The sequence below is a fragment of the Eumetopias jubatus genome, unplaced genomic scaffold (assembly GCF_037043125.1).
Source record: "Eumetopias jubatus isolate StellerSeaLion01/CBP00866 unplaced genomic scaffold, mEumJub1_p1.0 scaffold_4, whole genome shotgun sequence".
Lineage (NCBI taxonomy): Eukaryota > Metazoa > Chordata > Mammalia > Carnivora > Otariidae > Eumetopias > Eumetopias jubatus.
The window spans coordinates 156,799,174-156,823,959 of NW_028274810.1; the positions used below are offsets into that span (position 1 = coordinate 156,799,174).

The following is a 24,786-nucleotide window of genomic DNA, read 5'->3' on the forward strand; positions in this document are numbered from 1 at the left end:
CTGTTAGAATCTCTGAGAAGAAAAAATGCTTTGTAAAATGGAAAAAAATGGAAAAGCCAAAATATTACCTTTGGGAACCGTCTTCAGTCAGTAGACCACCCAACAATTTGTCTGTCTTTTCTAATGTGTTGTGCATATACTACTGGTATCACACAGAATGATTTTAGCTGATTACATGGTGAAACACTTTTTAATTGTAATACTTGCATGACTAATTTAATGTGAATTGAGAAAATTTTAAAACAAACATAACCAGAACATCAAACTAGTGATTTAAGTTACATTATTTAAATTGTGGCTAAAAGAGTTATTTAATTTTTAAAAGTAAGTCAGTTTTAGGAAAACTAATAAGAAATTAACAATTTCGGTAGTGTGAAAATATGACAGAAATCATGAAGATGAAATTCATGATGTTATACCAGTTTTTAAGTGTATCAGTTTATTTAGTGATCATAACCAGTTGAAGTTTAGTAAACATTTATCTTTTAGCTGACAGGAAGAAAAACATTTTACTCTTCTAGTCTTTTTTTTTTTTTTTTTTGGCCGGAAGTAGGATTTACTGATGGGAATGAATAAGGAGGGGGCAGTGCCCAGGTTCTCATGACTGCAGAACCCACCATTCATTCTAGGGGCCACGATTAGAGATATATTTGACTCCACAGCCATCTGGGATGAGCTGCTTTTCCTTTAGCCACCATATCTTCAGTTCATCCACATTAAACTTGGTCAAGCCTCACTTCTTAGAAATGTGAATCTGCTGGCAGCCAGGGAACTTGAACTTGGTCCTGCGTAGGGCCTCAGTTACATGCTCCTTGTTCTGCAGCTTGGTACAAATGGACTTGATGACTTGGCCAACATGGACCCCGGCCACTGTGCTTTCCAAAACACCCCTCATACCCGTCTTCAGCCTAGACTGGAGATAGCATGAGGTCAGACGTCAATGCCCACTGGAAAGGGCTGTCTCCAAAGTCCCTTAGGGGAACCTATACAATCAACAGGCCGCATACATTACCAAGGAGCCATTGCACACTGGGTACTCTTCTAGTCTTTAGCCAGTTATGCATCATAAAGAATTTGCTCTCAAAGTTCAGAATCTTTATGCGGGTTATATCAGTAAAGAGAGCAAGTACACAGATTTCATAAGTTCAACAGTGTTTACAAAATAGTAGGTGATGTATGCCAGCATTGTAAACACTGAGAGCAGAAAGGGTATTCCGGGCTTGTAAAAGTGCTAACCAATGTTGTTTTCACTACTGTTCAGAAGAAAATATCTGCCAATCAGGAAGTCCCTCTACCTCAGAGGTTTAAAAATAATGAAAATAAGTGGCATAGGCAGATCCTCAGTCTCCCACCATGAGCCATATACTAAGAAAAACAGAATCTAAAAGCAAGACAGTTACTGGGGTGCCTGGGTGGCTCAGTCGGTTAGGTGTGTTTTTTTGTTTTTTGGTTTTTTTGAAGATTTTATTTATTTATTTATTTGTCAGAGAGAGTACAAGCAGAGGAAGCAGCAGACAGAGGGAGAAGTAGGCTCCCCGCTGAGCAAGGAGCCCGATGCAGGACTTGATCCCAGGACTCTGGGATCAAGACCTGAGCCAAAGGCAGACACTGTTAACCACTTAGCCACCCAGGCATCCCCCCACCTTTTTAAAGATGTTATTTATTTACTCGAGAGAGAGAGCGCATGAGCGGGGGAGAGGGGCAGAGGGAGAGGGAGAAGCAGGCTCCTCACTGAGCAGGGAGCTCGACTCAGGGCTCAGTCCCAGGATCCTGGGACTATGGCCTGAGCTGAACGCAGATGCTTAACCCACTGAGCCACCCAGGCACCCCTGGTATCTGACTCTTGATCTAGCTTGGGTCTGGATCTCAGGGTGGTGATATTGAGTCCCACTGGGCATGGAGCCTACTTTAAAAAATAAAAAAATAAAATAAATCAAAGCAAGACAGTTACATTACCAAGAAATACAGCAATTGGAGATAAAAGTGAAAAAATGGCTAAAAAAGATAATCCATTCAAAGCTGTGGCAACTACAAGCACAGCCTATGGCAAGGTGGGACTGGAGAAGAGGAGGGTTCATCCACCCATGAAATGTCAAATAGTTATCTCCTATGGGAAATACTACCTGACACTAACCAAAATCCTGGAAAGATTTCAAAGATTCTTATGGTATTTAGGCCCTAAATTCTCAAGGTTGTAAAAGCAATCATCTCTTTGGATTTAAATAAAAGGATATTCCAAAAGTTTGATAGAATAAAAAAATCCAACTTCATTTATAAAGCACTGCTTAATTAGATCTATCTGTGTGTGAGAAGACTACAACTCATACACTTCTTGAAGAAAGAAAAGGCAAAATTCAGTCTAATTACAGGTGTTGTAACTAACAACTAACCTGACAGATGTAACTACTAAATATAAGCCTTTCCAAAGCCTGGTAGGAGTCATGTTGGAAAACTGCACAGCAACCTCTTAGAAAAGAATGTTCAGAAAAGAACATTTTGATTTGATGAGTCTCAAAGAAGACCCCATGGATTGATCCTCCCTAAAATTCACTTCCAGTAAAACCAAAGAAAGTGCACCCACTATAAATAGGAGATACATATATATGTAGGATTCTTACCATTTCCTGAAAGCCTGAGCCTTTCTTTCCTTCTTTTTTAAAGATTTTATTTATTTGCCAGAGAGAGAGTGAGAGCACACAAGCAGGAGGAACAGCAGGAAGAGGGAGAAGAAGGCTCTTTGCCGAGCAAGGAGCCTGATGCGGGACTTGATCCCAGGACTCCGGGATCATGACTTGAGCCAAAGGCAGACGCCTAACCGACTGAGCCACCCAGGGGTCCCTCAAACTATCTTTCTACAGGACCCCAAGGCAAGGATAAGAATCAGGGAAATTTGTTTCTGCTCTAGGTTTTGTTTCCCAAGGTCTAGTAAATAGGTGTTTGTTTTGCTTTGTAGGTTGCTGTGTGCCTGATTCAACACATCTTAGGGGGTTCTAGGTAGGACAAGGCATGAGCTATCTGATTGGAAGCAATTAGGTCAGACTGTGGCTTATATCCCAGGATGTGGCAATAAATGTTGGAAACACCAGCATGACAGAGCCATAATGAAAGAATACAGTCAGACTCCAGGCACTCCGAAATAACTAAGCTATGTATTCTAGAGCAGGCCGTTTAGACAAAAACGGTGGTTACATCCACTTAACGTATAAATGAGTCAATTATACCAGTATGTTCAGCTGCTTGTGTCTCCCTTGGTCATTGTGATTTAAGCCATAAATTAGTCATGAGCAGCAGTCTATTGCCAAAGTAAGTAAAGAAATAGAGATAATTGGGGCCCACCATTAGTGGTGGTATCACTAGCCTGTAAATCACAAATCAGATGGGATATCAAGACTTCTTGATGAAAATCTTCCAAATGAATTAAATAGTCACAACTTTGGCAGGGTTACTCTCCTACTCCATAAAATATGGGACTCATCTATTAATTGTTGCCGATTCATTTACTGGACCTTGCAATGGTATCAAACTAAGGACATTACTACTTCGTCCACTGCATTGATGATATTTAAATATTGGTAGGGCTTAATGAAGGGTAGCAGCTGCTGTTTATTTTCTAATAACTCAACAGAAGAGAGGATAAACTGCTATTGCCCCAAACAGTCAGCATTTGGCCATGTGAGTGAACATTTTGGGATTTCACTGGTTGGGAACAGGTAGAATATCTTTTCCAATTATCCCCCAGAAAACCAAACTGGAACTTCTTTACCTAACATCCCAACCTTGCAGGAACTCAGTATTGAAGACAGCATATCTTGGCTTTAGGAATTTGGTGGCTGGTATGTACTAACAGAAACTAGAAGACTAGTGAGTTTAAGTCTAGGTACTTATAAATCAAGATTTTGGATACGGGGTGGGGGGAATTGAATGAAGGTGGTCAAAAGGTATAAACTTACAGTTATATATTTAAGTTCTGGGGATGTAGTACACATGATGATTATAGTTAACAGTTGTGTATTGTATATTTGAAAGTTGCTCAGAGTAGATATTAGAAGTTCTCATCAGAAGAAAGAAAATGTACTGTGTAGTGATGGATATTAAACTTACTGTAATCATTTCACAATATATACATACATCATATCTTTATGTTGTATATGTTAAACTTATACAATGTTACATATCAATTATATCTCGATACAATTGGGAAAAAAAAGATTTTTGGATCCAGATATAGGTTACAGTGTAGGCAGCCTTTCTTGGGTCCCACAACTCAGAAAGCCAAATGATTTTTTAAACCTCTGGAGTCTGAATCCTATCTATGCAATGACCCTTCCCCCAGACACAGCATGGGTCAATACAGAGCCCATTCCTCTATCACACCTTTTCTCTGTCATTTCTTGACTCATAGATTATTTAGAAGTTGCAGTTTAATTTGCAAATATTTGGGGATTTCTCACATTTCTTTCAATTTCAGTATTTTTTACTGTGTGGGTGTGGCTATGAATTTTTCCTGTTTGAAGTTAGCTTCTTGGGAATGTAAATTCATGATTTTCATCAAATTTGGCAAGCTTAGAGCCACTATTTCTTCTAATATATGTTATATATATTTTATACTTTATTTAGAATTCATATACATCACTCTTTTCTCTCTCCTTTTGTGCTTCACTGTATGTTGGTGCAGTTAATGTGACCCACATTTCTGAGGTTAATTTTTCAATATTTTGTCTCTCTTCTTCAAATTGCATAATCTCCAAGTTCAGATTCTTCTGCTGGTTCAAATATACTGTAGAGCCCCCAAAGTAAAATTTCATTAAAAAATATTTCTTTATTCTCTGTTTGTTGAGCTCTATTAACATAGCTTCCTCTACTTTTAAAGCATGCTTTCCTTCAGTCTTCTGAACATATAGTGGTTTTGAAGTCTTCTTTTATCTAATTATCTGGGCCCTCTTAGAAGTATTTTTCCTTGCCTGCTTTTTTACTCTGTATGGGTCCCCCTTTTCTGTTTCTTTGCATGTCTCCTACTTTTTTAGGTGAAAACTGGGCATTTTAAGGAATCTATTGAAGGCTTTTGCTCTTCTTACAGAGACAATAAATTTTCTTGAAATGCTTTTTCATTTGCTGTAAGCTCTTAGGACCATTTTCAGACTTTAAATGGGTGTATTAAAATAATTTTTATAGGGCGCCTGGGTGGCTGCAAAGTTGGTGTCTGCCTTCGGTCCAGATCATGATCCTGGGGTCTTGGGACAGCTCCATGTTGGGCTCCCTCCTCAGCAGCGAGTCTGTTTCTCCCTCTGCCCCTCCCCCTGCTATCTCAAATAAATAAAATCTTGATAAATAAAAAATAAAACACTTTTTACCAGTTGTGGTTGTTTCGCTAGAAAACACGCCCACAGAATTCCTTGCGCTGCCATTCTAGAAGTGGAACTGTTGATTTTTCAAATTTAATTGGGTTATTTTCTTAGTGGCTGTTGAGGAATTACAATATGCATTTTATCAGTCTTTAGATTAGTATTAATCTAACAAAATATATTTTGTTCCTTCCAACTTTATGCTGTTTTTGTCACACATATCCCACCTACATATGCTGTGAATTCAATATAGTGTTACAATTATTGCTGTATATAATGTCTTCTAGTTAACAGAAGAAAAATGTATATTTATACAGTCTTAGGAGAACTTACCTACATGTTCACTATTCCCAATATTCTTCATTTCTTCCAGGGGATTTGAGTTACTGTCTGGAATCATTTTCTTTCAGCCTTTAAGACTTCAGTATTTTTTTTTTTTAAGATTTTATTTATTTATTCATGAGAGAGAGAGAGAGAGAGGCAGAGGGAGAAGCAGGCTCCCAAGGAGCAGGTAGCCCGGATGCAGGACTCGATCCCAGGACCCTGGGATCATGACCTGAGCCAAAGGCAGACGCCCAACCATCTGAGCCACCCAGGTGCCCATGGACTTCAGTATTTCTTTTAAGGTAGGTTGGCTAGCAATAAATTTTGTCAATTGTCTGGGCATGCCATTATTTTGCATTTATCTTGACAGTTTTGCTGGATGTAGAATTCCTGGTTGGTAGTTCATTTCTCCCCAGTACCTCGAGTATGTTACTCACTGCCTTCTGGCCTCTACTGTTTTTTTTTTTTTTTTTTTTTTGGCCTTTACTGTTTCTGATGAGAAGTCAACAGTTAATTACATTGTTCCCTTATATGAATCATATTTTCTCACTTTCAAGAATTTCCCACGAGTTTGACTTTAAAGTATCTAGGTGTGGCTCTCTTTGTGTTTATCCTGGGTTTTACTTAAGTTCTTGGATTTGTGGGTTAATCTTTTCATCACATTTAGGAAATTTTCAGCTATTATTTTTCCAATTATTTTTTATGCCCTGCTCTCCCACCTCCATTGTGCATGTTGGTATGTTTGATGCTGCTGTCCCATAGAGTTCAATAAGAAGCTTGCCTTTCATGAAATGGAGCCCTCTCTTTTAGAAGTATTTACTTTTCTGATTGCATTTAATTTTTAAAACTTAGTTCAGGGCTGCCTGGGTGGTTCAGTTGGTTAAGTGTCCGACTCTTGATCTCAGCTCAGGTCTTGATCTCAGGGTCGTGAGTTCAAGCCCCATGATAAAATAACAAACAAAGAAAACCCCAAACAACTTAGTTCAGTGGCTATTAGTTAAAAATGTGATATTATATTCTTTCTTTTAGAAATAGTGATAGTACCTAGGTTTTTGTTCTGCATACATAGCAACATAAGAGATGACAAAAGTCAAAATAAAAATTCTTTCAAATACAGTGATTAGAAGGGAAAACAAGGTGTTCCTCTTGAGGAACAATGTTTATGAAACCTTATATGTAATCTTTAATGAAGAAGGCATATGCATTATAAAAAAGGGGTCTTTATGGGTAATGTGGAGATGGCTACATATGCTTTGTTAAGAATGCTGTATCTTTTAACATACAGACTTCAAATACTTTTCAGCTACACTTACGAGCATTTAAAAAAAAATGGAGCTACGTCAACTAAAGGATGACCAATAAATATAATTAGTTCATCAACACAATAAGGTAACAGTGATGAAAATACTTTACCTCATATAGTCCAAATACTGTTAATTTCCATTTACATATTTGAAGACAAATGTGTAATTACCGAACAATGTATAGCACAGAAACAAGAAAGTGTTGTAAGTCTAGTTATTTTGATGTTTTTCTAATACACATAATTATCAACAATTTATTATAAAAACCTACATATACAATTAAAAAATAATCAAGTCTTTTAAAATATAATTAGAATGAAATGTGTAGAAAGAGACATTTCAAAGTCATAGCAGTTACTACTATTACAATATTTAATCATTTTTACAATAGGTCTGCTGTTCCATTTCAATTAAATTCATTCTCATAACCATCACATTTCTTGCTGAATTTCAGTTAAAGCAAAAGCAAGTTGCCTAATTTTTTCTTCCATTGCTTTTTTGTTCTTGCATGTTTCCTGAAGAAGTTCACGCATTTCTTCTTCAACTCGATGAACCTAAATCAACATGTAAATTTTGCATTTAAATTTTTTAAAGAAAATATATTTTAAAAATGCATTCTGAAAGAAAAAGTCAAACTTCACTCTTATGAATTTTATAACTTGTGGTATTCATTTAAAGCAAAGAGGTATGTATAATGTAACTTGTTCAAATACTAATACTGTACACAAAGTACTTACATTTATATTGTCTAGATCTCACAGGTTCTTATGATGAGCACATGGTAATTTATCTTAACTGTATTTTAGAGCTTACAAAATTTGTTCAAGGTTGTGCAGTTTCTCAGTAGCACATATGAACAGAAACTCAAGTCTTCTGACTTAATCTTTCCACTGTTCTGTGCTATGTATGAATGAGGAGTCATGAGTTCAACTAAAACATCAGTTCCTTACAGACTTTTAAAACTGAAATAACCTCCCTTCCCAAAGAAACGCTTTAATCTTGTCTACTGCATTTCTAAAATTCCTCTTGGTTATAAATTACCGTCTTTTTGAGAGATAATTTTATCATTCCTTCCTAACCTATATTCTCCTAGGATTCTCTGTATTGTATACTATTAATTTTTGCTTGAAACTCTCTATCCTATGATACATTCCTAATAGTGCTATCAACATGACCATTCCTTTCTGTTTACTTCCCTCTTCTGAATCTCTAATACAGACTTCCTAGTCTTTTTCCCTTAGAAAACTATTTCTCCTAATTTATCATCTTTATGTAATAATTTGTAATTTTTTTTCATGATTATCACACTTAAGCCCTGGTGCCATTTCTGTAACTCTCTAACATCCCTTTGCTATTACACCATATTGGCACCAGAGGTCCAAAATTAAACTCAGTATTTTCCTTTCAGCTAAGGACCTAATCTTATGCTTTATTTGGTATTACCTGATGCACCCTTGTTAACACTTGGTAGATTTTAAAGAAAACTTCTGAAACATCTGTTGACCTGAAATAAAATAAAGAACTACATTTTGAACAAGTTATACTTCCTTATTTATTGTCATTATTTCCAAAGACCTTGTTGCTTTTTTTTTTTCCACAAAGACTCTTGAGGGTTATGTCACCTAATCACACAACTGTCATTATAATTATATGGAGTTACTCTTTCTGTTTATGAACTCTTTCCCAGTTAGATGATTTTCAATCTCTGTCTCACAGATATCTCAGTTTCTTACTGCTGCTTCAGGATCAAGGGAAAATGGAAATTTCCAACTGTCCACTCACCTAGTGGATCTCAACAGAGGGGTCATATCAAACCAAACAGGGGTTACCTGTTGTGTTTTAAAAACACCTAGGTCTAACCAGAGACTTAGGAAATGAAAGTCTCTGAGGGGGAAGCTCATGCATGTGTATTATTAAAAAGCTCTATAGGTGATTCTGATGTCTACCTCTGATTTAACATCATCCAAAGTTCCTCTGTCAATGATATTAAATGAAATCTTGATATTAAATGATATCATTCAAGATCATCAGTGATAGTCTTAAAGCCTAATTAATAAAATACTCTTTGGAAACTTTTCCCAAAGTAATGATGGATTGTACTTTTTATTTATAGTACCTTTAAATTTGCAGAATCAATGTATTTCTGCTTTTCACTTGCCAGTTGTATTATTTCAGCGTGATGAGCTTCAACAATTGCATCAACTTGTTTTTTAAAGGCATCATCCATACTATGAAGCTTTTCCACCGCATCCCTTAAAAATAAAACAAAAACTATGTATCTTTGTGCATAAAAATTAGGATTTTTTCTTCTTAGATGGTAACTCTTATATTCACATTTTAATGGAAGTATAACTCCATTAAGTGGCAAAGGGCTATCTTGGGTTCATCATCTAGCGGAATCTGTTAATAACACAACAAGGTAGGGTAAAATCAATGAAAATTTGTTACACTTTCACCCTCTAAAAGTTAGAGTACTCGGGTTCTCATTTATTTTGAGTCTAATGATTTATAAGCACATTCACAGATGACTATTATCAATCTTTTTTTCCCCACGGGTTTGTAGTATGCTAATTTGAGAGGTATACACTATAGGAAGGTTTAAGTTTATGAATATGTATTGTATGTCTGACTTCTCTATGTTAATGCTTAACAGATAATACTCTATGTTAATAAAAACATTAAATAGTATTCACAAAATTTATTGTTAAAAGTTTCTTAGAGGCAAAGAACCAATTCCTTTATATTAAATGTGAATAATTTTATTAAAAAAGTTAAGTCCATAATGAACACATTTTCTGCTTTTGGTATAGCCCATAGTAATAACGGACTGAACATTAGGGTCCATGAATCAAGTCTTTTTTATTCCCAGTTGCAACACTTAGTAGCCATATGACTTAAGGGCAAGTTACAAACTCTGCATTTAAGTTTTTCAACTAACTATAAAACAGGATAATCCTACCTGCTCTGCCAACCTCACAGAATTACTGCTGGGTTCAAATTAAGATATAAGAAAAAAAATCAATTTATATATTATAAAAGGCTATATAAAGGTTTTTATTAAAATTCTATTAAGTCAAAAATCATATATACTAATCTTAGTCATAAAAGCATTAATGTATAAAATAAAAAAAATCAAGTCTTTACTGTTTTGTGATTAACACAATAAAAAATGTAATGTAAGAGATTCTGAAAACTATTAGACTTTATGATTTATATTAAAGTTTAGGAACTGCTATTTATCAGAAATGATTATTTCTTTTAGGATATAAAAGACTCCAAATTATGACAGGCAAGAGAGAACATTACAACAGGTTCCAAGCCAAAGTCCCTGTATTATTGCTGGTTGAAAGCAAAGTGGAACAGGGTCTGTTAGCAGACAAACAAGTAACTGTATTATCAATTAAAACTTTATCTATAGAGTATAATATTTTTCCGCAGCAATCCTATGTGTCAGGCACTAAGTAACTCATATAAGCCATATATATACATAAATATACATATACACAAAATTTAAACCTCACATCAGACATTGGAGGTAGGAACTATTATCTATATTTTATAGATAAAATGGAAGTAAATTACTTTGCAAATAACTAAGTCCAACATGTGTTTAGTCCTTTTCTCTGTCCTTTTCACATTACCTCAGCCATCCCAATTCAGTATTTATGTTTAAAGATCTCCCACATACTTTGGGACTTAGTGCTTACTTTTGTAGTTCAATACTTTTGTCTCTTTCTGCTTTAAGTTTCCTTTCCTTGTTTTCAAATTTTTCTTTCACTTCTTTTACTTGCATTTCAAGATGACTTAGAAGCTCTCCTTTATCATGCCATTTCTGATTAAGTGTACTAATATGAAAAAAAAATTTTAAAAATAAAACTGGTTATATGAAATTACTTAGCCACATTTTATTTCTCAACAGGAAATACTATATACCTGTAAGCTTTTCTAATTTCTTCAAGTTCTAATTCCTTTACTTTCAACTGTTGTTTTAGTTTTTCTTTTCTTTCATTGTGTCTTTCCAGTTTTTCAATTATGTCATCCAGTTGTGAAGATTTTTCATCAAGTTGTTCTTGAGTACATTTTTGTATTTCAGTGATCTTTTCTTGTAATATTTTGATTTGTTCTTCTCTTTCTTGTACACACTTCAAGAAAAAAAAATCAGCACTTTACTTTTATTAAATGTCTCATTTCCTAAATTAGATATGGTTTAAAATTATTCTAAAAACTACAAATTAAAAAAATAAATTGAGGGGCACTTGGGTGGCTCAATTAGTTAAGCATCTGCTTTCAGCTCAGGTCATGATCTCGGGTTCTGGCATCCTGGGATCAAGCCCTGTGTCGGGCTCCCTGCTCAGTGGGGAGCCTGCTTCTCCCTCTCCCCCTCCCCGCTGCTTGTGCTCTTTCTAAGTAAATAAAATCTTAAAAAAAAAAAAATGAATTTGTTGAGTGTTTTCAAAGAGATTTACAGGACATACCCTTAAGGCAGACGCTTAACCCACGGAGCCACCCAGGTGCCCCTACAGGACATTTTTAAATGACAATCAGTAAGAAACATCACTACTACTTTAAGTACTATTAACAAAAATAAGATTTTTATTCCCTACACATTTTTTATGTCGGTAAATTAGGCAATTATTAATCATAGAGGGAGAGAGAAGGAAAAGAAAGCAGCACAATAAAATTTTCAATTACCACAATTTTGCATTTGAAAAGATGATTTCATGACAGAAACAGAAAACTCTTAAGTGGATGACTGATACAGCAAAGACTGATATTCACAGTATATCACTCATGGCACAAATTAAACTGCTATTTCTACTGTGCTAAACATTAAGTGCTTTCTGCATCAGGATGAGCAAATACTTTACTTCAAAATAAAGTATGATTTTATCACTATTAAAATTTTGTCACATAAAAACAGGTTTTGTATTTCCCAAAACATTTTTTATTCTATCTTCTATACCATAAGCCAGACTTCATCCTGTATTTACATACTATAAATCAGAGGATAATGAAAGATCAAAACTACCATAGGCACTGTTAAAAGTTTGCAGGTACTAGGCCTCTATAGGTTATTTATTCCAGGGAACATTTGTTTGCTTTATGTGGGCATGCCTGGATGTCTGGAATAGCCCTGCAATATACCACCTACTGATATCAGTCTCTGCAAGTGAGAAAAAGATGAAATTGGTAGCTCTGATTTTTACCCTGTTTCCTCTGCCCCACCCCACCCTTTTTCCTACTTCTGGGAAGAAGATGGAGTAAACAAACAAATACACTTAAGTATGTATTCATAAGTATTATAAGGAGGTGGTTCAATTCCTCAGTGTGTTACATATCTAAAAATTCTAAGCAAAGATGTCAGGTAGTCTTGTAGTCTTGACCAACATCTGCATAAAAGTCATGAATTGTTTATTTTCTCCCCATGACTGTCTGAAGCACTTAAGAGTGAGCAGTCTTGCCACATATTATGGGTGTCCACAAAAGCTATAAAAGAGTCTTATGAAATAATCCTATTAATAAAAAATAACAAACACGGCATCACCAGAGAGTATGTGAGCCATATATACTGAAAAGTACCAAAATAATATATGGGGAGGAAACAGAATTTTAAAAAACTTCTGCTTCTGATTTCCATAGTCAGAAGCTAACTATAGAATCTATTTAATTGAAATTATCAAACTCCAAACTGAAAACATTAAACTTCATTATCATGTTCATTTGCCTTTTGCAGACTTGTTCTTTTTACATAAACTTTCAATCCGAACCCCTAGTTTCCCATGATTTTGGGATAGAGACAAGCCTGAGAAACAACATTATCAATAACAAACTTTAAAAGACCTGTAGGATTTCTATTTTATGAACACCTAATTTAACAAATAAGGGTCATTATCCTTTTAGGTATTAGTGATGATGAATTTGCGGCAAACTATCTCTGTATGATTAGTGGGAAAGCACCACTAATACTCATATCTTTGAGGCTGATGCAATGTTCTTTAGAATAAATGTAGTAAATTGTGGGGAAAAAAAATGACAGGCTGACATTTAAAAAAAAAAAAAAAACAAAAACCTAAAACTAAAACTCTTCTGTGTTTCAGATCAACTGTTATCATTCATTACTAGTCATTTCCTTCCTGCTCAGAGACTGACAAGAAGGCAGCAGTCTTGGGGCGCCTGGGTGGCTCAGTTGTTAAGCATCTGCCTTTGGCTCAGGTCATGATCCCAGGGTCCTGGGATGAGCCCCACACTGGGCTCCCTGCTCCGCGGGAAGCCTGCTTCTCCCTCTCCCACTCCCCCTGCTTGTGGCTTGTGTTCCCTCTCTTGCTGTGTGTCTCTCCCTGTCAAATAAATAAAATCTTAAGAAAAAAAAAAAGCATCAGTCTTCTGTGGAAGTAGCTTTGTCAAAAACAATGTATTATACCCAGAGTATCATCTGCTTTGCCCTGTGAAACTTAAAAGCAAATCACAAGTCTTTGTGTTTCATATTTAGCTTAACTCAAAGGAAAATATGCTTGGCTAGATTTTTAAAATAAGAAAAAAGGCTTACTGCTAAATAAATTTCAATAATTTTCCCTGCTGCTTGGCATGTATGACATATATATTTGAATTTTTGGATAAACTGAAACCAAATTTCAATTGAGGGAATACCGATATAATTGTTTAGGGTGGTATAGTTCACCCATTCATAGCCTAAATCTAGCTATGGATATAGCAACATTGTGATAAATGTTGATTTTCTGTACTTAATAAAGTTCTCAAGGAATTTTTAAAAAAGTGACTAAGAAAAAGAAAAATAAATCTTAGGCCGTTATAGCTACTCTTAAGAATGAGTTCTTTAATGGGTGGTAATCTCATTTAGAAGTTTAACTCTTTTCTCCATTTTTATATTTTAAGAGACAATCTCTTGGAGAAAAATTTGGAGGTCAAAGTTGATTCAGTGCTCACGATAACTAAAAAAATTCCTCTGGAAATTTTTCACGTGACATACTTTGAAGCAAGCAATCCTGTTAGTATCTCTCTTAAGATAGGCCATATTGGGGGACGCCTGGGTGGCTGAGTCAGTTAGGCGTCTGCCCCCGGCTCGGGTCGTGGTCCCGGGGTCCTGGAATCGAGTCCTGCATTGGGCTCCTTGCTCAGTGGGGAGCCTGCTTCTCCCTCTGCCTGCTGCTCCCCCTGCTTGTGTTCCCTTCTCTTGCATGCATGCTCTCTCTCTGACAAATAAATAAAATCTTAAAAAAAAAAAAAGATAGGCCATAGTGGGGCACCTGGGTGGCTCAGTCGTTAGGTGTCTGCCTTCAGCTCAGGTCATGATCTCAGGGTCCTGGGATCAAGCCCCACATTGGGCTCCCTGCTTGGCGGGAAGCCTGCTACTTCCTCTCCCACTCCCCCTGCTTGTGTTCCCTCTCTTGCTGTGTCTCTCTCTGTCAAATAAATAAATAAAATCTTAAAAAAAAAAAGTAGGCCATATTGAAGAAGAGGGTAAAAAAATGGTTTCCCCTGGGAAATTTATTTTTAAATATAGAATTGCTGGTTTTGTCTTAATTTTGAGATGTGATTTAGCAATACTGGAACATCCTAAACAATGCTCTAAAAGGGTATTTTAAACATATAAAACAGGAATTTTCTTAAGATTCCTAACCCTTTATTGACACTACTTTCAGTTATTTCACAGGCCATAATAACATCATCCCATAAAATTCTGAGGTAAAAGTAATTTAAAATTAATAAATAAAAGCCATACAGTCCTTTTAAAAGGCAAAGGGCATATTTCATACAAGGAAACACATGACAATCTGTCCCAAATTCCACAACAGCTTGGATTCATTGAGATAGATATTTATTTGATAATTTGATCCACTGGTTTACAAATCTGCCACATGCTCTTTTCCCAAAATAAAGTATCAAACTTACAGTTTTTAATTTTCCAATGGTTTCAGTTTGGTCTTCTATGATTTTGCACTTAATTCTTAATGCATCATTATCGCATTCATTTGCCTTTCTCAGAGACTCATTCTCTCTATATAAACTTTCAATTTGTGCCTCTAATTTCCCACGATCTAAGGCTAGAGATGATCCTGAGAAATAAACAATATCAGTAATAAACTTTAAAAGACCTTGGAAGATTTGTATTTTATGAACATCTAATTTAACAATGTGTAATACAGTAAATAAAAAGAAAAACTGAATTAAAAAAACAATATAAAGCATAACAGAAAGGAAAGGGGAAGAGAACTGAAAGGTCTTTCAAATACCTATGGTTATTTGGAAAACCTAAAACTAGAAATCAAGAACAAATAACTCAGACATAAAACCAACATCTAGCTATTCATAATTTGTAAAGTATCTACAAATGCCAGAAAACTGTGTCGATTTCTTACTTCATAGTGACGGGAAAAGAAAGGAAACTAAGAGTAAATTAACCTAAATCTAAAGTGGTTTTCATTCATACACTATCTCACATTTCTCCATGTATAACAAGATAAGTGTTACCAACATTTTTAGGAAAAAACTGAGTATTATATACCATAGAAATAATTTAAAAGCACTGTATAAGAAAGAATTATTTCAATGACTTAGTTGTAGCACTGTAAAGGTAGACCTGTTCAGAAAAGTAGCCAAATTATATTGGGAAGAAAACCAACAACAACAAAAAAATCAGAGCTGTAACTTCCTAACTAGTGTAAGAAATTCACATCTTAGGAGGCATTTCATTTGGCTGTTTGGCTGGCAAATACCTACTTATCCTTCCATATAAAATATTACTTTCTTTTTTGGTGTGTCTTAGGCAGAGTTAATAAGCCCCTCCTTTTCTCAATACCCAGATATGTTCATTTAGAAGAATGGGCTATTTTCACTTTGAAAATTTGAAAATTTTACCCTGTTGTGCCAACTCATGCCCCCATACTTTTCTTTCTGTCCTCAAACCATAAATTAGTGATTCCTTGGCGGCTAGCTCAGAAATAAGCTGGACTTTTTCATGCTTGAGAAGTTCTATTTGAATACTCTTCTGCTTGTCATCTTCAATCAAGATTTCAAGGGTGTTGATTTGATTCTGTATAACCCCAGAAACATGGGGTGGGGGGAAGCAAAGTAATTATTACATTTAAGTGCTTATTTTTTACTTTTTGCATTTTATGAGAAAAAATGTTTAAGCAAATACATAGTAAATGGTCCTAAATTTTACATCAGAAAGTTTTAATTTTATTAGAGACCAATATAGGTTGTAAAATAAAAAGTCAAAATTTAAGAGACTATCCCTTTAAAAACTCTGAATTTTATTCTAGTATCAGTATCTTAAAAGAATAACTATACATGGAATACTCAAAATTTCTTATCAAGCATTTAGATCAATAATCTGAAGGACACTTTCAGAAATTAAGTTCTCTTGGGCAAAATACCACTAATGTTTGAAATTGAGACAAAAGCACTAAAAAAATTTAAAAATTATTACAGCTAGGTATATCTAAAATAACCATGACCACCACAAAATTATCAGCAATTTGCGTGGTGTTTCCCAAAGTCAGGTTACCATCTGAGTATCACCATCACAATTTTTGCTGTATCACTGTACAACTGGCATCTATTTACTTAGTACACTTCTTAAATTCACTTATTTTACTTAAATACTATTTTAGTGTAAGCAATACAATCTGTGAAATTATGGTTTAATCTCCTAGTTATATTACTTTTCTCATACACCTCAGATACATAATTAGCATCATTAGAAGTTTGTAATTGTGTTACTTCCTAAAATTGTCAGGATATACTTGAGACAATGACATAAAAAATTAAAAAGGAAATATAATGTTACAATGTTTTACCTGTAAATTTGCTGCTGTTTCCTGTTTCAATTTCGAAACTTCTGCAAGTTTTGTTTTTTGCTCCTTCACCATACAGGTCAGATCTTTAATTAAAGAGGAAGATTCATTTTCTTTTCGTTGAGCCCAAACAAGAGCATGCTTGCTCTTTGCTAACTCAGTTGCAACATTTTCAAAACCATCTTTAACCTATATTTCAAAATTGCATTATAAATAGCAGTTCTCCAAATATTGAGAAACTATTTGTTTCTGTAGCTGTGTTCTAATAAAACTTTATTTAAAAAATAGGCCCAGGGGCTTTAGTTTGCCAATCCCCACTCTAGTGTAATAGAAGAATTCAGGCTGCCCAATTCCTATTCTAGTGCTCTCTTTACTTGATCATTTATAATCTTAGTTTTTGCAACAGCACTGAAGAATAGCTATTATTTACATGAAGAAACTAAGGTGCTAAGAATTGAAGTAATTTGCTTAAAATCACATAGACAATGTGTAAATAGAACTAGAATTCTAAAATACAGTCCTCTCATCCAAACATATCTCGCTGATTCTGTTTTCAATAAAAAGCTAGATGCCAATTCTTACATCTTTAAATCTTCTGGCTTCAACAGTTAGAGCAATACGGAATTCATTTTCTAAATCCATATACTGTTGGTTTAATGTATCAATTTTTTCTTGGTATTCTTTTATATCTTGCTCATGCTTTCTTTCTTCTTTAGCTACTTCTTTAGCTAAGGCCTCCTGGAACTCAGCATCACTGAGAAACTCCCTTGTTTCCAGTTCTTTCCTGGAATGCAAAACAAATAAAAATCACAGGATGCTATTTAACCTGGAAAGAAAAACTTTCAAGGTCTTTAAATAGTTGTTAAAATAGTCTATATTCTTTGTTTGTAATTTAAGATCAGCTCCTCACTTTGGAGCAAAGAAACTGGCACAGGATGGTAGAGGAAGAATATGAGTTTCATTTGATTGTCTGTTCAGTGGTAATGAGGATAAAAGGAGTATGCCGTATCTAAACTGAGGTAGTCCAGAGTCACTACATGGCTTCTAAAATTCTTTAGGTGCATTTGTAGAAGTCAAATTCTACTTCACTGTGGTATCCTCTACTTTGGCTAAATCTCTGATATACAACGAATACAGTCTGTTACTGGTGGTTGGTTAATAGAAAAAAAATCAGTTAAAGTGTGAAATTATTCACCAATCTTTTGATATACAGGGCAAGTTTTTTTTAATTTAAATGTGAGTTCATTCTTTAGAGTTCTCCACTATTTTTCCTGAGTAAGTCAAACCCATAATACAAAATCCATTATTTCTAGTTTTGGTTTCTTTAAACTAGAACAAGAAGTTAAAATATATTTGTAAAGGAAACTCAGTGCAAAACTTTAATTTTTACAATTATCTCCCCCAATCTTTTATAGTCATTCTGCCCCTGCACACGATGACAATCTTCCCCAGAACATCAAAATTTAATTTATAATTAAAAATCTCACTTATGTAAGGGTAAAAACAAAACAGGTTTTTGGAACAAACACAATTAACCCATGGCAAATACACAATTCAACTGGTAGGGCAGTAAGTAGATAACCAGCTGCAAGTTTTCAAATTATGGTGGATTCCAGAGAACAGGGCTGGCACACTACAACTGATAGGCCAAATCTGGCCTGAGACTTTCTTTGAGAAATAAACTTTTATTGGAACACAGCCATGCCCATTTGTTTACATATTCCCTACGGCTACTTTTTTTACTACAAAAATATAGTTTGGTATGGCCTGAAAAGCCTGAAATATTTTCTATGTGGCCCTTCACAGAAAAAGTTTGTTGACTCCTGCACTTCAGAGAATAAAGACTATAGATTAATAGGTAGTTACTTGGAGGTCAATTAAAACAGTTTTCTCCGTATTACAATGACCAACTTTTGGGTGGATTTGGAAAAATACAAAATAAACTTTACTGTTATAAGCTCTTACCTCAATAAAGCCACCTATTTGTTTTTAAGCTACTAGTTCTTAATGTAAGACTGATTTTAACGCATAAACATGTTATTTTTCACAAACTAATTGTTAGATTTCACCACTGATCAATCAGTCTAGTTTTAGGTAAAGGAGTAGGGTAGGGAGAAGAAATTTCCTTTTCCTATTTTTAAATGTCATTATTTGGGGTGCCTGGGTGTCTCAGTCAGTTAAGTATCTGCCTTCGGGTTCAAGTCATGATCCCAGGGTCCTGGGACTGAGCCCTGTGACCGGCTCCCTGCTTAGTGGGGAGTCTGCTTCTTCCTGTGCCCCTCCTCCTACTTGTGCGCATGTGCACGCACAAGCACGCTCTCTCTCACAAATAAATAAAAATAAATCTTTAAAAAAAAAGTCATTGTTTTCCTGATATATTTTTCATTTACCTGTGTTCTTGTTCTTTCAATGCAAGAAGTTCATGAAGTTGCTGTACTTGTTCCTTTTCTTGATGAAGAGAAGTTCTAAGTAAGTTTATTTCTGTATCAGCAGCGGCAGCTTTGAGCTCCACCTCTTGGATAAGTCGCATCTGAGTAAATATACACAATTACAGTATTTAGATAATACTCTCCCTGCTTCTATTTTAATGCCAGTTCTCCAAAGAAAAGTGCCTTCTTGACAGGAAATGGTGACTAAGTTGATTTTCAAAATTTCTTAAATTAATGATTCTACGGTCCCATAAAATATAGCCTTAGAAGCATCAAACACACTAGCATTATGTATAGCTTAATTACATCATAGATCTCAATTTCCACTCAGAAAGTATGAAAATGAAATCTTCAGGCTCCCCAAAGACTTTTAAAACCTGGCTCTCAGAATACAAGCCTAATCACCTACAATATTTCCACCAACTGTTCTTATAACTGCTTTGTGAGGGCTAGTCAGGAATAATTCCACAGTGAGGTGGGGGCAGGTGGGGGCAGGCGGGGGGTGCGCAGATGTGTGTGTCCTCAGTCCTGGCTGGCTCAGTTGGTAGAGCACGCGACTCTTGATCCTGGGGTTGTAGGTTTGAACCCCATGTTGGGTGTAGAGACTACTTAAAAATAAAATCTTCAAAAAGAAAAGAAAGAATTCCACAGGAACTGTTACATTAAAATTAATTTTTGCATATACCCTAATATCTTTTAAGTTTACTCTGTAACAATATAATTTGTTTCAAGATAAAACTATGAATTTGTGTTACTTCATATGACGGATAGATTAAAAGAGAGAATACCTGTGCTGCTTGCTGTTGCCCTTTTTGCCTCTCCATTTTTTCTAATGCTTTTTCCAGGGTTCTTAAGTGTCTAATGTGATCCTCTTGTTGATCTCTTGCTTTAATTAATTCAATAGTCAGTTTTTTAATTTCATTTTGAAGTTTGTGAACCATAACTTCGAGTTGTACTTTGGAATTTCTCTCTTTAAAAATAATTTCCCTTAGCCTAAAGCAGAAATCAAATGTGGCTTTAAGTATATATTATGCATACAAAAGGATAAAAACTGTAGTTAACATTAAAGGTTACAATAAAGAGGAAGATTTGAGGTATGTTTCAAACACTCATTAGACAAAAATGGCTGAAAAACAGTGTAATATGCTTCTCTCCCATCCCTGAAACTAACACTGTGCCCAAAGGGAAAACATTCTGTATAAATTAATGAAACTTTATCTTATATGAATTTTACTATTCAATAGCAAAACTTTACTGAACACCTAATTTGTTTCAGACACTGTGCGAGGTGTGGGCTTAAAAGCAAACAAGATGGATTAAGATAAAGCCTGTGCCTTCAAGGAGTTCAACATCTAGGAGAGGGAACAGACATGGATACAGTTATAAAGGGGTAAGAGAGAAATGATATATAAATAGATGACTGTAAGTCAACTTAGACTTCCCTGTATCTTCCCAGACACAAAATACTGATCCTAGCTTTCTATCAGTTAAACCCTTTGATTACAATCAGAAACTTTTTTTTTTTTAAGATTTTATTTATTCATTTGCAAGAGAGACAGAGAGAGAACAAGCAGGGGGAGAGGCAGACGGAGAGGGAGAAGCAGACTCCCTGCTGAGCAAGGAGCAGATGCGGGACTCGATTCCAGAATCCTGGGATCATGACCTGAGCTGAAGGCAGACGCTTAACCATCTGAGCCACCCAGGTGCCCTACAATCAAAAACTCTTAACTACTTAAATTAAAAGGGAGAATTTATTGACCTACATAACCAATTCAGAGGATGGGGTGCACTATTCTGAGGGACCACTGAAACCATGAAGACCATAAGTGTTCTCTATGATTCTCTACAGGCTGGTTTCCATTTCTCCTACTGTAGGGTTCCTTGTAAAGTATGATGGAGAGAAGGAAAAAGCTATAAACATCCCTGGGCTCACATTCTAACAGCTCTAGACCAAATAGAAAAGATTATCTTCCTCTAGTTCAATTTAGAAGAGTTCTAGGAATGGCTCTGATTAGTCCAATTTGGTTTATATGTCTACTGTATGCACGAATCACTGTGGCCATGGACTAAGGCATTATGTTTACCCAGCTTGGGTCTCTAAAAACAAGAGAAAACATGTCAAAGTCTGGGAGAAATTTCAATTATAAGGCAAACAAAACTAAATTAAAGAAAAACAACTGCTAGAACACTCAGGCTTAGCCTCATAAAATCACATCTTTCTGGGAGGAAGAAAAGGAAGATGCATTCTCTCTCTTGCATGATTCAGGTCACAGGGGCTCTATACATCTACTATCGCACTCTATATTAGCTACTTAGGTACCTAATGAGGTAGTCAGAGATTGTTAATTTACCCATCTTGTTTCTTTACCCCGGTCTAGCATCTTCTTTTATCAAAGATAGCAATTCCCAAAACAAGTAAGGGAGGAAGTTGGTGGGTGGTGGTAGAAGGACCAGTAATAGTATGGTCCTTATGCATACTATGCATCATAGCTTGCATAATTGAGAGGGTCTCATAGAATGATGGGTATTATAATTTTCCTTATAATCCGTAGGTACAAAGTATGAGAAAAATAGGTAGTGGGGGATAGAAAATACATGAGTACCACAAAATTTTACTAGCTAAATGCCTAAAAGAACCTGAGAATTGGGTTGGGAGCTGTGTACATCACTTACTTATCTATTAAGATTGGGAATTTATCCACTGTATAAACAGACAGGAAATGGAACTGAGAGCAAATTCCCAAACCTTATTTGTTGGCAAATACTAAATCTAGAAACACAGTGCTCATTCAAGAATAAGGGATAAAAATCAACAAGAACTCTATGGAAAGGTCTTGCAACGCTTTGAGGAAAAATACAACTTTTTTTTTTTAATTTTATTTATTTATTTGACAGAGAGAGACACAGTGAGAAAGGGAACACAAGCAGGGGGAGTGGGAGAGGGAGAAGCAGGCTTCCTGCTGAGCAGGGAGCCCGATGTGGGGCTTGATCCCAGGACCCTGGGACCACAACCCTAGCCAAAGGCAGATGCCTAATGACTGAGCCACCCAGGTACCCCGAGGAAAAATATAACTTTAGAAATAATTACGTACAAGAAGCAGAAGATAAAGGTTACTGTAATTTCAGAAAACCAGTATTCTCACAGAATGGAGTAAGACAAAAATGTATTAGAGAATATATACAGAAAAAAAACAGATAAAATAGGCAATGGAATGGGTAAGATGGAAAAGCAGAAATACCAGAATTAAGAACCTTGGGTTATCTGGTACCAAAACCCACTGTAGAAAACATGCAACAGAGACCAAATATGACTCACAAAGCTGAAAGTTTGCCAATCCCTATTCTTCATAGAAACCAACACTTTACCGAAAAAGAAAAAATGTCAATCCCTGTTCTAGTCTTTTGCTCTTCTTCACTTATTATACCTATTTATCGACCTAACACTTCTCAGCTTGAAGGCACAAGGAAGTGTACATAACAAATTTATTTGTTATATGTACATATATATATATGTACATATATATGTACATAAAAAGCATTAAATCTTTAAATGTGTATGTATATGTATGTATATATATACATGTATGTATATATACATACGTGTGTGTGTGTGTGTGTATATATATATATATAAAGCATTAATCTTTAAATAAAATTAGTTCAAAACAAACTAAAACCACATACACTGTTTTTGATCTTATTACACCTAGTGTAAACTAAGGTATTCCAGTTCCAAGTTTAGTATTCTTTGCACTAGGAGAGATCTTTCTGTTTACAGACTTTTCCCTTACCTATCTGTGGTGAGTAGAGCCAGGCTATGAATATCTTTTTTTTCATTTGCATGTTTGTGTAGTTCAGCAATATAATCCAAAAGTTTCTTTTCAGCTTGTTCAGCTTTCCATCTCTTCTCTCTCTCTTGGTCTAGTTGTTCAACAAGTGTCTGGAAGAAAACAAAAGTGTTATATGAACCTGCAAAAGTTACTGAACCTCTCATTGCCTCAATTTTCTCATTTATAACATAGGAATAATAGTTATTTAATTCAAAGGGTTGTGGTAAGAATTAAACAAATTAATGAAAGTAAAGTATATAAAACAGTACATGGTACATAATAGCTACTCAATAAATGTTAGCTGCTATTACTGTCCTAGTGATGATTATTATTTTTCAAACATTAAAGCCACTATACTTGAGAACAGGGGGAGGAAACCAATGGCATGAAAGGTTTGAAATTGTTAAAAAAGTCATTATACTACTGGAAGAACAGTGCACATTATAACTGAAAGTGTAACTAGCACTTCATAAGTAAAACAAGGGCAAGCTAATATGAGAAAAATATACATCAACGTGTACTAAAAATTCTTAACAACATGAGAATTATTAAGGCAAATACTGAATATTTAAATTCCTGAAGGCCTTTTTTTTTTTTTTTTGGTTTTGTTTTTTTAAAGTAAGCTCTGTGCCAAACATGGGGCTTGAGCTCATGACCCGAGATCAAGAGTCTCATGCTCTGCCAACTGAGCCAGCCAGGTGCCCTTCCTAAAGGCCTCTTAATCCGAGATCGATGCATCCAAAACTGGGTTTCAGAAGAGTATTGATATTAAACACATTTTTTGAGTGTATACAGAAGTTCCTCTGAGAAGACCATATTTTCCTTAGCTATGGATCTGAGGGTCTGAGACCCAAAAGTTTGAAACCATTGCTTTAAGAAATAAGAACTTGAGGGCGCCTGGGTGGCTCAGTTGGTTAAGCGACTGCCTTCGGCTCAGGTCATGATCCTGGAGTCCCGGGATCGAGTCCCACATCGGGCTCCCTGCTCAGCGGGGAGTCTGCTTCTCCCTCTGACCCTCTTCCCTCTCGTGCTGTCTCTCACTCTCTCTTTCTCAAATAAATAAATAAAATCTTAAAAAAAAAAAAAGACTAATTTAAAAAAAAAAAAAGAAATAAGAACTTGAGGGGCGCCTGGGTGGCTCAGTCATTAAGTATCTGCCTTTGGCTCAGGTCATGATCCTAGAGTCCTGGGATCGAGCCCTGCATTTGGCTCCCTACTCCGCGGGAAGCCTATTTCTCCCTCTCCCAGTTCCCCTGCTTGTGTTCCCTCTCTTGCTGTGTCTCTCTGTCAAATAAATAAAATCTTTAAAAACAACAAAAAAAAAACAAGAACTTGAAAATTTTGATCTGTTTTTTTTCCTCCACAAACATATAACAAATGATTTCACTAAAATCTGACCTTAGATAAATGTGTAATTTCCATTCCTTTACACCTTACAAAAATATACAAAATCTGGAAGTCAGGAAGGGAAAAATAACCCAATCTATCACCCTAGTAAAATTATATTCAATATTTTTTGCTCATAAAAACATGATTTTATTGAGACTAATTTCGTATTTAAAACTAAGATTATTCACATTCATTTTTTTTCTTAATCTTTCTCTTTTTTTAAGTAGGCTCCACTCCCAGTGTGGAGCCCAGTGTGGGGCTTGAACTTACCACCCTGAAATCAAGATCCAAGCTGAGATCAAGAGTCAAACACTTAACCGACTGAGCCACCCAGATGCCCCCTTAATCTC

General features: G+C 35.4%; 1 protein-coding gene and 1 pseudogene across 4 annotated transcripts in view; both read right to left on the bottom strand.

The window, feature by feature from the left end:
- Positions 1–955: 955 nt before the first annotated feature.
- On the bottom strand, positions 956–1,064 carry LOC114216949 (small nucleolar RNA SNORA70; annotated as a pseudogene).
- A 6,178-nt stretch (positions 1,065–7,242) lies between these two features.
- Positions 7,243–24,786, bottom strand: part of LRRCC1 (leucine rich repeat and coiled-coil centrosomal protein 1) — a 41,032-nt gene continuing 23,488 nt past the window's right edge. For 3 of the 4 annotated variants that reach the window (XM_028111407.1, XM_028111396.2, XM_028111425.1), the window contains 11 exons: positions 23,009–23,157; positions 20,006–20,210; positions 19,179–19,318; positions 17,371–17,572; positions 16,792–16,977; positions 15,848–16,022; positions 14,882–15,045; positions 10,904–11,112; positions 10,678–10,815; positions 9,087–9,222; positions 7,243–7,524 (listed from right to left, as the gene is read on the bottom strand). In XM_028111407.1, coding sequence (XP_027967208.1) covers positions 7,402–7,524; positions 9,087–9,222; positions 10,678–10,815; positions 10,904–11,112; positions 14,882–15,045; positions 15,848–16,022; positions 16,792–16,977; positions 17,371–17,572; positions 19,179–19,318; positions 20,006–20,210; positions 23,009–23,157 — 1,827 coding nt within the window. In that variant the 3' untranslated portion in view covers positions 7,243–7,401. Of the gene's footprint in view, positions 7,525–8,413; positions 8,475–9,086; positions 9,223–10,677; positions 10,816–10,903; positions 11,113–14,881; positions 15,046–15,847; positions 16,023–16,791; positions 16,978–17,370; positions 17,573–19,178; positions 19,319–20,005; positions 20,211–23,008; positions 23,158–24,786 lie in introns of all 4 variants that reach the window. The other variant, XM_028111401.1, reaches the window with a different exon arrangement.